This window comes from Rhipicephalus microplus, chromosome X (assembly GCF_043290135.1).
Source record: "Rhipicephalus microplus isolate Deutch F79 chromosome X, USDA_Rmic, whole genome shotgun sequence".
Classification (NCBI taxonomy): domain Eukaryota; kingdom Metazoa; phylum Arthropoda; class Arachnida; order Ixodida; family Ixodidae; genus Rhipicephalus; species Rhipicephalus microplus.
Window position 1 is genome coordinate 399,861,151 of NC_134710.1, and position 14,168 is coordinate 399,875,318.

Consider the following 14,168-nt stretch of genomic DNA (forward strand, 5'->3'; position numbering starts at 1 on the left):
CCGCGCCGAGAATAGTGTGCTTTTGTTGACATCATAGTACTTTTTAACCATGCATGCTAGCTACTAAAGCTGAAAACGCATACTGCCTTTCTCGCGACAGAAAAATTCCACGTGCGGTGAACGACGCTAATGGCTGCACGGTGTAAGAAAAAAAAAAGAAAACTTTATTCTTCTGACGCTGGGTTCCCCCGTGTAAAACGCTGTTATGGACGCTACGCGATGCATTCGCATTTCATCACGTTTGCCTTCGGGGAGATGAGGAACGGGGAGATGGGAACCTTTTTCATTCTGCCTTAAAATTGACACGGATAATTCATTGATGAGACCCTTACTTCTTGTATATGCAGTGGTACGCAATGGCACCATTTGGGCGTTTTACACAACACAGCTTTAGTTCCTAACCGAAATAATTATTCTGCGTTCCTATTTAGTTCTTAACCGAAAAATTATTCTGCGTGATGATGGAATTGCATTAAGAGGGCCGGCGTGCGGCCTCACCGGTGGCCACTGCCGGTAACGCACTTCCTCACCAGAGAAGGATTGGCCACCCTGGTGAAGTATCTTGCCACTACCTCCGACATGCATACGTCAATTACCACACGGCCATCATTCTCCAGTGGCTGCGGAGCAGCTGACCACGGCGCGGTCAGATTTGCAACGCAGCAGAGGGTGCTAAGAACGTCTGGGTCCGGACAGGCCGCCATTGAAACCTGAACTTGGCACTATTGAATGCTAGAAGCTTATCTAGTGAGGCAAGCATATCTGTACTATTCGAGGAGCTAGAGGGTGTTAATTGGGATTTAATAGAGCTGATTGAGGTTAGGAGGACAGATGAGGCATATAGAGGGCTACAGAATTGGCACGTCCTTCGCTATCGTGGTTAGGCTGACAGAAGTGAACTCAGCGGGGGGTTTGTTATCCACAAAATTATAGCTGATAATTTAGATGAACACTATACCAGTAATAAAAGGTAAGTATTGCAATTAAACTCAATAAGAGGTAATAGATGAAGGTGCTACAGGCTTACGTGCCTACATCCAGCCATGATGACGCGCTATTTGATAGCTTCTATGAAGACGTGGAATCAGCAATGAGTTGGGTAAAACACAGTGTAGAATACTGATGGTCGACTTCATTGCTAAGTTAGGGAAGAAACAGGCTGGAGACCAGGCAGTAGGATATTATGGCACCGGGAATAGAAATGCCCGAGGGGATTTATTAGTAGAATTCGGAGAGCGCAATAACTTACGAATCTGGAATACCTTCTACCAAAAACGAAGAAGCTATAAGTGAACACGAAGGAGCTCTGACGGTGAAAGTAAGAATGAAATAGACTTCATATTGAGTTCATACCGAGGCATTGTGCAGGATGTGGAAATGCTGGGAGGCTACGATACATGACCGAAAAACAGTAAGGTCTCGAATTCACCTTGACTTGAAGAAAGAACGACTGAAACTGATATGAAAGAAGCTAATCAATGAGCTAGCACTGAGAGGGAAAATACAGGAAACCAGAGTCTCACTTCAGAACAGATACTCGGTTTTTATTTAGAGAACCGGCCTTACTGTTGACACAATGAATGATAATCTGATGAGTATCATTGCGGGTTGTGCAGCAAAGTTGGAGATACGGTAGTTACACAGGACACTGCTAAGCTGTCCCAGGAGACAAAGAATCTCATTAAGAAACGTCCAGACATAGGAGCCTCAAACTCAACAGGCATAATAGAACTGGCAGAGCTTTTGAAGTTGATTACTAAGCATAAGGTATCACATCTAAGAAGTTATAATGGGGAGAGAACTGAACTAGACCATAAAGAACGGAGGAAGCGTCCAAGTGGTGAAGAAGAAAATCGGGATGGACAAAACGAGATGAATGCACTGAGGGACAAGGAAGGCAAAGTAACTTCCAATGGGAATAGGATAGTTAAAATAGCAGAAGAGTTTGAGTTTACAGGGATCTGTACAGCGACCGGAACAACCCCGACCATAATAAAAAAACTAGCAGTAACCCGGATGACACCCCTCCAGTAAGGATGAAAAAAGCTGGAAAAACTTTGGAGAGCATGCAAAGAGGCAAAGCTGCTGGTAACGATCAGGTAACATCAGATCTGCTGAAATATTCAGAACAGATTGTGTTAGAAAAACTGTATTCTGGCGGGGAGGGTACCGAAATCTTGTAAAAATGCTAGCATCATCTTAATACTTAACAAAGAAGATGGAAATTAAGAACGTGAAGAAATAGAGATTGATTACCTTGCTCTCCGTCGTATACAACCTATCTACAAAAGAGGTAATTGCTAACAGAATTAAGAAAACATTAGCATTCAATACCTCCAAAGGAACAAGCGGGATTCCGAACAGGCTGCTCAACCATCGACCACATTCATACTATCAATCAGGTAATAGAGAAATGCTCAGAATACAACCAACCACTATACATAGCATTCATAGATTACGAGAAGGCGTTTGACTCAGTAAAAATACCATCAGTCATGCAGACACTGCGGAATCATGGTGTCGAGAAAGCATATATAAACATCATGGAAGAAATTCACGGAGGATCAACTGCCGCCATAGGGCTGCATAAAGAAAGCGACTGAATACCTATCAAGAAGGGTGTAAGATAAAGGATGCAATCTCATCAATACAATTTACCGCGTGCTTACAGGTGGTTTTTAGAGGGCTAGAATGGGAAGGGTTAATAATAAGAGTTAATGAGTATCTTAGTAACCTGCGCTTTGTGGATGACATTGCATTACTGAGTAATTCGGGGGACAAATCGCAACCTATGATTACTGGATTAGACAAAGAGAACAGCAAGGTAGGTCTTGAATTATTCTGCACAATATGAAAGTACTGTACAACAACCTCGGAAGAGAACAGTGGTTCGAGATAGGTAATAGCATACTTGAAGTCGCAAAACACTACGTCTACTTTGGACAGGTAATAACCGTGGAGCCGATCCACGAGATTAACTGAAAGATTATGAATGGGTTAGAGTACACTCGGCAATCATTCTCATATCATTAATGGTAAATTGTCACTATCCTCAAGAGGAAGGCTTATAACAGCTGCATCTTGCCAGTACATACCAACAGAGCAGAAACCTGGATGCTTACTAAGTGGGTTAGACCTAAATTGAGGACGACGCAGTGAGTGATGGAAAAGAAAAGTATAGGTGTAAACTTAAGAGACAAGAAGAAAGCAGGGTGGATCAGGGAAAAAACCGGGCTTCAGGATAAAATAGTTGAAATCAAGATGAAATGGACTTGGGCCGGGCATGTGGCGCGTAGTTATGATAACATCTTACCTTAAAGGATAGCTTACTAGATTTTCAGAGAAGGCAAGCTGGTGAGGGGGAGCAGAAAGTTAGGTGGGCAGATGAGACGAGGAATTTTGCGGGTATAAAATGGCAGCATCAAACATAAACCGAGTTGACTGACCGATCATGGGAGAGGCCTTTGTCCTGCAGTGGACGTAGTCAAGCTGAAGAAGAATATATTATGACGTTATAACACGTCTGCATAGCCTCTCTCCATGTCGACATGGCATCAATCCGAGGGCAAAACGTTTGCATATTTGTTTTAGAACAGGGCGTAAAGTGTCAGAATCCCGTGCTAATCATTCAAGGCAACGGGTCGAGCATGAGCGAAATAATGTGTGTTCATTGATATAGTTCGTTGCGGTGAAGGAAACAACATCGCGAACCAGATCAACCACACTGCACTCATCTGCCGTTACACTATCTGAACTCTGTGGTACAGGCTATGCGGCTGCAGTCCTTTGTTGTGCTGGAGGAGCTTTTACGCTTAGGTGATGAACAGCTGTCTGGCACTGCGTTAATGTTGAACCGCTGTGTTGTATTTATCAGCGACGGCACATGACGTGATGGGTGCTGCTGGTGTCTGCAGGGGACCACCGAGCGCTTTTCAAGCAGGCGATGCGCCATTGGGAGAACCACACGTGCATAAAGTTCGTGGAGCGTGGAATGGAGCACCAACACTACATCGTCTTCACCGAGAGGCCCTGCGGGTGAGTTCAAGCCCCAATGGGGGAACGTGGGAGGGTTCGTGACGTGGAATAATAATACTAATAATCATACTTTTAGATCAAGAATCAATTTGTTGGACAATGTGACATGTCACAGAGGAGGGAAAATGAAAGAGACATAACAATTTTCGGACCCACTTCGCATGGCCTTAAAGGCGCCCTGCAACACTTTTTCAGGTAGTCATGCGATGAATTCTCTAAATGAGCCTATAGCTTCACGAATTAACCACCGACAGTTTTTTTAATTGGTACCGTACGATCGAGGGGAGTTACAAAATATTCGTCGCACGCTACAATTGCATTCTCTCTTCACTCGCCCAGTTGAAAGCGCTGAAAGCTAAAAAAAGAGGGATTGCAAAGAAAAAGAAAATACGTCACGTGCGCCTCGTCACCTTGTGCACTTTTTTTTTCAGAATACGCGCGTGCAAGTGGTGCCTCGCGCTGCGGCCCCAGTAATGACGGAGAACGCTAGCTCAGCCAGTGGTTCATACAATGGCGGTGGCGAGTGATTTTTGAGCTTGTGGCGTTATTTGCGGAGAGAAGATAAAGCAATTTTCGCTGACTTTGAGAATTTATTACAATTTCCAGGCCGCATGCAGTGATTTATTACTTGGCTCATGTGTTTTTGGAAGGCATCTTGACCATATACCGATCGGCAGAATTTTCTGACTGTGGTCGAAATGTGTTGCTGGGCCCCTTTAGTTCTCATTATCCAAGCAGGCTTCGCCTTGACAACTGAAGTAAGCCGATAAGAAAGCAACGTCTGTGCATGTAACAGTGGTCGTTTTGAATTCTCCTAAGGTGCATGCCAGAGCAAGTACAACTGCGAAGTTCCCACTTTGTCATAATTTGTCATTTTACGAATTCGCGACGCACCCACTAAGCGTACGTAAAGTAACACGCGCACCTGCGTGGCTACAGGCTGTGTTGATGTTATTGCTGCTGTTGTTCATTAAATGTGCTGAGTGCTTTTTGAATTGCGAGCCTTGAAACCACATGCACATTGTGCATTTCAGATGTATTGGCACGTGGCGCGATTCTATACACTCCCGCCACCCAATATTACATGTGCTAACGCGATTCCTAGCCCTATATGAAGCCTGTATAGTTTTTTCCGGAACAGTTCCAAGTGAAGTTGCGGCTCTGTCGGAAAACACCTTTTCTCCACGCACAATCCCTGGGCTTGATTCTGGCCCGTTGCCACTATCTTTGTTACTTGCATTAATCGCGATTTTCACTTGTCAACACAATAAAGCCGGCACCGACGCCTACAAAGACACCGCAGTTTCTGCGGCGTGGTCGCTTACTGCAGACCAGTCTCTTTAACGCTGTCGCGTTAAAATACCCAAACATTATTCCCAATACTGAATTTATCACGTCTGCAGAGGCAAGTTTGAGACACAGTGCTTGTACATGGCGTGAAAGTTTTACTTTGCTTTTGTCCTCAGATAAACTTACTGTATACCTATATCTGTTTTTTTAAATACAGTGCTATAATAAACTGGATGTCGTATAGCTTTAGTATCTGAAGCCTGCCTATAGAAAGACAACGATAAATGACTCCTACGTTAGTAAACACAAACGTTGCCGCTTTCTATATCTCGGCATCAATAGGGCGGCAAAACTCAAGCACAGTTGCGAGAAAATCTTCTCCCCTTTATATACCCTCATGGTCATATGTAAGATCACTATTCGTTGTGCGAAATTTGAAGTATAAATTACGCCTTATCAATACTCGCCAGTGTAATATAAATTATTTCCTCATGACATCTGATACCTTACCTCTTTTACAATAACGAGTTAGTACCAGCTTTGGTATGCTCCTAAGGATGGTTTGAATATTAGAACGAGTATTTCAACATGCACATGCTAGCCCCACCACAATGGTCTAGTGGTTATGGCGCTGCACTGTGTTGCGAAGTGCGCCTCCGACGACGTTAAGAAGGGCGCCATGAATCTCACCGCTGCAACCACTGTTTCGAAAGACAGTGACGCCAACACGGTACCGAAGGTGTCACTGCTTCGAACTCCGTCGGGAAGGTCACCAGCCGTTTGGTAGCGTAAGTTTCCAAGCTCGCGACTTCTTCTGCGCAGAGCTGATAGACGAGCGGACGAGAGGACGGTGAGTTAAACAAGGTTTATCTACAGCATATTTACAGAGGCGTTACAACTTCGGCACTGGGGCCGATAGCTTAGAGACCCGAAGAGCCGAGCTCTCCTCTCTAACACATAGCTTAACTAACACATAGCTCAACTAACACATAGCTCAACTGCTAACACATAGCTTAACTGCTAACACATAGCTCAACTGCTCGCGATGCGTCGCAGGGCTTCTTTTATATGCACCGAGTGGATTCTTTGAGTAACTAAATGTCCAACCAGAAGCGCTGCTGGTCGTGAGGTCAGACTCCTTCAATGGGGTCGCCGCTGGGCCGCGTCATTCTTTCTCATCGAATCTGGAGCCGCTGCGTTGCACGTGGCTGCACACAAGGACGAGTGACGTCGCCAGCATTGCGTCAGACTCGCCAGACAGGAAGGCACCGGCCCGCTGACTGAGGTGACTCACTGCACGTGCGCGGCACAAAGGCGCCGTCGCGTGCTGACGCTGTTAAGTTGTTCATCGCGTCAGGCGGGCTCGCGTGCTGGCCTTGACACAGAGTTCCTTTTTCCGAGGTATGGACGTTCGCTGCGGATTGGCAGGCATAACAACTGCTAATCCCAAGTTCGCTGGGTTGAATCCCGGCTGCGGCAGCTGAATTTTCGATGGAGGCCAAAGTGATCGAGGCCCATGTACCTAAATTTAGGTGCATGTCGAAGAATCTTAGGCGATCGAAATTTCCGGAGCCCTCCCCTACGGCGACTCTCATAATCATATCGTTGTTTTGGGATGCTAAACCACAGATAATATTATTTAACACACACCTGCAGATATTACCCAGTCATGTACGTACAATGGAGATGAAAACGCGACTGTCACAAGTCCCGTTAATTCGGGAGGCGATCACTGGGCTAATTCCAAGGGCCGAAGTATCGGCCCCCCGAACAGCACCACGAAAGCGTGGACAATTTAGAAGTGGTCCTTTTTGGCGCGCCAGCGGACGCCGGCTGTGGCCCAAAGAACAAGTCACAGCCGAGAGTTGATAAACAAAACAAAATTATATTCTCAATAATGGCAGATCAAAAACAATACACGAGTATGCACACTCCACAATAGTTGAGTACAATTTGTCACCAATCAAACAACGTATTACACAGTACAATCAGCCACACTCGAAACAACGGACACAGACAACAATATGCACTACAATGCAGTCGCATGCATTGAGCAACCAAAACACTTAAAGACTAAAGAGATAGGAAACCTATTCAGTTCAAAGGTCTTGGAACAAAAGTCTGGATGATACTCTTCCGAGAATCACTCACTCAAAGTCCAGTGTTGTTGTCGTTCCGCTGCCCCCAAGTTTTTCTTCCAGGAAACCTCGACTGCCCCCGAAGTTTCTCTTCTAGGAAACCTCTCGTCTTCGACCCCGAAGTTTCTCTTCCAGGAAACCTCGCGCCTTCAATTGACCACTCGCCAAGCTTCAAACTTTTTCGCCGGAAACACGTCGGCTTCACACACGCAGCTGTTGCCACGCGTCTTCGCTCGATAGCAGTAGACACACGCTCTCGCCTGTAGCTCGAGCCTTCACCCCTCAGGTGGAAATCCTCTTCTTCTCCTGCTTTTTCCCTACGGACAAAACCTTCGCCAAATACACGGCAGAATCCCTACGCGCTCTGGCGCTAAGTTCCATCTTCTCCTGATCTCCCATCTCGGCTGCTCGATTAAATACCTTCCGCGCGAGATTCCAGAAAGTTCTCATCATTTCGTCGGCGCGATACGCAGCGAAGGCTGGGGAGAGGGCGAGACGGTTCGAAGGCCGTCCGCGCCGGATGACGCAACCCGGCATCACCACGCCCCCTTCCATCTAGAATTTTCCAGTGCTTGCTCGGCCGCTGACGCGAGGAGATTTCGTCGGCGAACCTACGCTTCCGAGGGAGAGAGTCGCGCGCCCGGGGAGTCTTTGGATGTTTGTTTTCTTTTTTTTATCGTTGACCTCGCGGCGTCACTCCGGCGTTTCGTCGCGAGAAGTTGGCGGCGTGCCCTTTTTGAGCGTCGTTTTGTGACACTGCCCCCCACTTTAAGAATATTATCTCATAATATTCAAAACCGCACAAACGAGCGTGAACAGTCCCCACACTCTCAGAGACTGTAACATAGTCCATCGCTCAAGACACGTCACATTAACAATAGATCGCTCAATACAATTGTACACTGTAATTCAATCTCACAACACATGAAATATAACCACGGGTACATGAGTACAACCCTCCACCACATATTCCAAACAATACAAATGTACAAAGTTCTGTTTTTACAAGAATGGTACAATACTATACATCACGTCACCGTAACAAACATTTTGACTCGCTCGACATACACTTGTGACATAGGATAACAAGAACATTAACACAACATATGGCACTCAGCCCTGCCAAACACATTCCCATTTTACCTCAGCACCTATCTTGTGTATTTTGAGCTGCACTTGCGTCTTTTCTTGCGGTGCTCTTTCGATCTCTTCCTATTGGTTTTGCTCGTTTTGTTCCGGCGAGCCCCTTCCAACGAAGGTATCTGAGGCGGCGTCTCAGCCATCGTTGTCACTTCCAACACTGCTAACGGGTCATGACGCTCAACCGATCCTGCCCGGTTATTCACCCGCTTGTTCATGTCATGACATTGGGCCTGGCTGGCCGACTCCGTCACCTTTACACTGTCAGTCGGTTGACGTCGTGCCGACGTACGTCCAGCTGCCCAGCACGTGAACTTATTCAACACGATCATCTTTCATTCGCTGTCTCTTGCGCCACGGCTTCACCTTGGGCTCTAGTGAGATTCGTCACGGGATGCAACTCCCCTGTATCTCGCGGTCGCTGGGATGGCGAGGGCTCTATCTTAGGGTCTTCTCCCAAACATTCCGGATCATTCGGTCCTCACGCCCCGTCGATGTTTCCGATGACACGGTCGTACAGCAGGGTTGTCATACATAGAGCGGTAACCTTCCCGCTGAAGTACGGGGTTTCCACCTCAATCTCTGCTTCGGGAAGCATCCGAACCGTACTAACAACTAGGCAAACTGGTTTCGTTTTGCTGGTAACTCACTTTCCCGTACCAAATTTCTCCGCACGATAACAGTGGAGCTGCCGGTATCTCTTAACACCGTCACCTTTTTGCCCGCAACTTTTCCAGGCAGCGTTGGCATTCCCTTCGTAACACCGGTTGGCGTTTTTGTCATTACAGCACCCACAATAGGGATTTTCTCCCCATTTTTCAACTCTACAAATTCGTTGGTGACGGCTTCACCATCGGATTTCGGTGCTGCTAGCACACAGGATACCTGGTGAGTTTGACTCGGTTCGTTACGACATGCGTCTGCTTTGTGCCCAGTCTGACCACACTTGAAACATTTCACTACCGTAGGGCTCCTAAAGTTAGTACGACAGTTGCTCGCGCAATGACCCACTCGGTTACACAGAAAACATCGCGGAACACTCTCCGATGCACGCTTCTTGTGCTCGGGTGCCGATTTCTTCGAATCTTCGGGACACTCCTTGAATCTGGCCAAATTTGTGCCACCTTGCGCTTCCAAGAATTGATCAGCCAACTCAAGCATTCCTTCAAGTGACTCAGCCTTCCTCTCTTTCAAGTACAGCGACAGGCTTGGGTGGCAACTAGTAAGAAATTGTTCTCTAATTAGGAGCTCTCTAAGCTCATCGTACTCCTGCGCTGTCACTGAAAGTTCAATCCATCCGTCAAAATAATGGCTAAGTCGGGCGACGTACGGCGTAGCCGTCGCACCATCAGCTGGCTTTGCTGTCCGAAATCTGTCCCGGAATCCTTCCACAGTAAATCTAAAACGCTTCAGCAAAGCAGGTTTCACCTTTGCATAGTTGGCTGCATCGGTCGGCGTCAGCCTACCGTACACACTGAGCGCTTCACCACTCAAGCAAGTACTCAAAGCAGTTGCCCATTGATGTTCCGGCCAATTCTGGCTCCTCGCAATCGTCTCAAATTGGTGAAGGTACGCGTCAAGGTCGTCCTTCCTTTCATCAAACACTACGAGCAGCTTGCTTGGGTTCAAGCGGAAACCATGATCTACCCGTTCCCTGCTTTTAACTCTAGCTTGGACGGGAGTTTCACTTCGCTGTTGCAAACGGAGCCGCTCGAGTTCCATCTCGTGCTGCCGCTGCCGTTCTCTTTCTTTTCTTTCTTCTTTCAGCTGTCGCTCCTTTGCCTCTCTTTCTTCTTTCGCCCTTTCAGCTGCCAGCTTTTCTTTCTCCAACTCAGCTGCTTTTCCTTCCTTGGCTCTCTCAGCTGCCAACCTCTCTCTCTCCAACTCAGCTTCTTTTTCTGCTTTGGCTCTTTCGACCGCCAACCTTTCTTTTTCCAGCTCAGCTGCCTTTTCTTCTTTGGCCCTCTCTTTTTCTTCTTTTTCCTTCTGGGTGACCCACTTCCATAGTTCGGCGCCAGAAAGACCCATCTTCTCACCAAGAGCGACTAACTTTTCGAGATACATTGTGTCTCGTGAATAAAACCTTGCCGCGTGCAAAAAATATCTGCCTAAATCAGTCTATTGGAACACTCCCCTTCACTCGTTAACGAGAACACTTAACAACACACAAAATCGTTCCGATAGCACTATCAACAACTCCAGGCTCTTTCTCACTACTTTGGACACACTGTGCACCAAAAGGTCCCGTCGCGGACGCCAGATTAATTGTCACAAGTCCCGTTAATTCGGGAGGCGATCGGCCGGGCTAATTCCAAGTGCCGAAGTATTGGCCCCCCGAACCGCACCACGAAAGCATGGATAATTTAGAAGTGGTCCTTTTTGGCGCGCCAGCGGACGCCGGCTGTGGCCCAAAGAACAAGTCACAGCCGAGAGTTGATAAACAAAACAAAATTATATTCTCAATAATGGCAGATCAAAAACAATACACGAGTATGCACACTCCACAATAGTTGAGTACAATTTGTCACCAATCAAACAACGTATTACACAGTACAATCAGCCACACTCGAAACAATGGACACAGACAACAATACGCACTACAATGCAGTCGCATTCATTGAACAACCAAGACTCTTAAAGACTAAAGAAATAGAAAACCTATTCAGTCCAAAGTTCTTGGAACAAAAGTCTGGATGATACTCTTCCGAGAATCACTCACTCAAAGTCCAGCGTTGTCGTTCCGCTGCCCCGAAATTTCTCTTCCAGGAAACCTCGACTGCCCCCGAAGTTTCTCTTCTAGGAAACCTCGCGGCTTCGCCCCCGAAGTTCATCTTCCAGAAAACCTCGCGTCTTCAATTGGCCGCTCGCCAAGCTTCAAACTTCTTCGCCGGAAACACGTCGGCTTCACACACGCAGCTGTTGCCACGCGTCTTCGCTCGATAGCAGTAGACACACGCTCTTGCCTGTAGCTCGAGCCTTCACCCTTCAGGTGGAAATCCTCTTCTTCTCCTGCTTTTTCCCTACGGACAAAAGCTTCGCCGACTACACGGCGGAATCCCTACGCGCTCTGGCGCTAACTTCTGTCTTCTCCTGATCTCCCATCTCGGCTGCTCGATTAAATACCTTCCGCGCGAGATTCCAGAAAGTTCTCATCATTTCGTCGGCGCGATACGCAGCGAAGGCTGGGGAGAGGGCGAGACGGTTCGAAGGCCGTCCGTGCCGGATGACGCAACCCGGGATCACCACGCCCCCTTCTATCTAGAATTTTCCAGGGCTTGCTCGGCCGCCAACGCAAGAAGGTTTCGTCGGTGAACCTACGCTTCCGAGGGAGAGAGTCGCGCGCCCGGGGAGTCTTTGGATGTTTGTTTTCTTTTTTTATCGTTTACCTCGCGGCGTCTCTCCGGCGTTTCCATGCGAGAAGTTGGCGGCGCGCCCTTTTTGAGTGCTCGTTCTGTGACAGCGACCAGCGTGGCATAAACATTTGCTGGTGTTCCGCATTTCTTTTCAAGTAACTGTAGCCTGGATCGTGATAAAAAGCTAATAGAGTCATCCATGATACAATCTCGAACGATTCTAGAATATTTTTGATTCACCTTGACGCACCGACATAGGAGACTTTGGCCTGGCGCATTAATCTGCCGGACAACTAATAAAGGCTTTCCATCAATCTAAGGCCAGTGTGGCATAGAAACACCATGCCGTGCTCTTCGCGTTTGTTTCCATCCCCCTGTTTAGTGTAAAAGCCGTGTCTTGTAGCAATCTCTATGCGCATACATGTTATCATTATCAGAAGTACACGTTATCATAATCTCACAAACTGATCAACACTAAGTTCAATCTTTTTTTTTGCGGGAATTTTCTCGTGATGAACTCTACAATCTCTTTTTTCATATCATTCTTAAGTATTGAGAGTCTTTAATTTATTTCACATAGAATAAAATAAAAACATGCTGATTATAAGGCAACCAAATGCTATTCACAGATGAAGCGCTGATAAATGCAGTATGACCTGATCCAATTAAATTTAATCATTAAGATAATCTTGCGCATCTTCGACGACCCGTCAATCGACTACCTCACCGAAGTCATCAACGAGGCATGGAAGAGCGACGAGGTCCCCGACCCGTGGAAGGTCGCACTCACCGTGCTCACTCCCAAGGCGGGGAAGCCACCCAACTTGGACAACATGCGCCCCATTTCGCTCACATCCTGCGTGGGAAAGGTAGCTGAGCATGTGGTACTCATTAGGTTGACTCGGTACCTGGAAGACAATGGGCTCTACCCGCACACAAATATTGGTTTTCAGGCCAAGCTTTTGACGCAAGACGCTATGAAGCTGCTCAAGCACCAAGTCATTGACTGCAACACTCGAGACGTGGGGGCTATTCTCGGCCTCGACTTAGAGAAAGCCTTCGACAATGTTACTCACTCTTTCGTGTTGCGGTCGATTGCCGAGCTCGGCCCCAAAGTAAGATTCTACGAATATGTCAAATTGTTCTCAATTCAGTAGGAGAGCCACCCTCAGAGTGGGAGACCTCGTCTCAGAGGAGATCGAGCAGGGCTGGCGCGGTACGCTGCAGGGGTCAGTCACATCGCCCACCATGTTCAGCCTTGTCATAGTCGGGATGTCCAAGAGGCTCTCATGAATCGAGGACATTAACCACACAATTTATGCAGACGATATTACCATTTTGTGCACAGGTGGGAACGACGGGCAAGTTGAGCGCTCCCTGCAGGAAGCCATAGGCAACACGGAAGATTACCTTCGTTCCACCGGCCTGAGGTGTTCCCCAAACAAATCCGAGCTCCTCTTCTACCAAGCCACTAGGCGAGTGCCCAAGACAAAAAACTGGCAGCCGATCTTGAAGAGTGATATCACGCTCTACACGAGAGACGGTGGCGCAATACCCAGATTCGACTCCATTCGGGTCCTTGGCATGACCACCGAGTCTAATGGTTTTAACGGCAATACTATGTGCAAGCTCGCCGCGAGACGAACGACGTGGTTCGGCTGGTTCGGCGGGTGGCCAACCGTCGCCAAGGCCTCAAGGAAGATAATCTAATCTTCCTAGTCAATTCCTTTGTGCACTGCCACTTTTCACATATCGCGCCATGCACAATTGGCAGCGTGCCGAGTGTGACAAGATCAACGTCTTGCTCAAAAAGATTACCAAGCGGGCCCCCGGTATACCGATCAGAACGCTCACCCAGCACCAGCTCCAGCTCGGAGTACACTATACGTTGGAGGAGATTGCCGAAGCGCAGGAGTGGGCCCAGCTCACGCGCCTTTCGAGCTCGCAGACCGGCAGACCTATACCCCAAGAGCTCGGTCACTCTCCCACTAAAGTGGAGGACAAGATGAGATAGGTGCCCTGTGAGATTCGCGACGTCATCACCGTGGCACCGATACCAAAGGAATGTCAATCCCGAGCACAATCGTGGTAGGCGACGGGCTAGAGCTGCCACTCTTCTCAAGCAAATCCACAGTAAGGAGTGCGGCGTCAGCTTTGTCGACACGGGAGCGTACCGCGGGAGTCGCGCCTTCTCCGCAGCCGTCGTCGACTC

General features: G+C 47.7%; 1 protein-coding gene across 1 annotated transcript in view; it reads left to right on the forward strand.

The window, feature by feature from the left end:
- The window catches only part of tok (tolloid-like protein 1 tolkin), a 746,482-nt gene that overhangs the window by 443,646 nt on the left and 288,668 nt on the right, over window positions 1-14,168 (forward strand). The window contains exon 4 of the mRNA XM_075880185.1: window positions 3,915-4,035. Within this exon, the coding sequence (XP_075736300.1) occupies window positions 3,915-4,035 (121 nt within the window). The remainder of the gene's footprint in view (window positions 1-3,914; window positions 4,036-14,168) is intronic.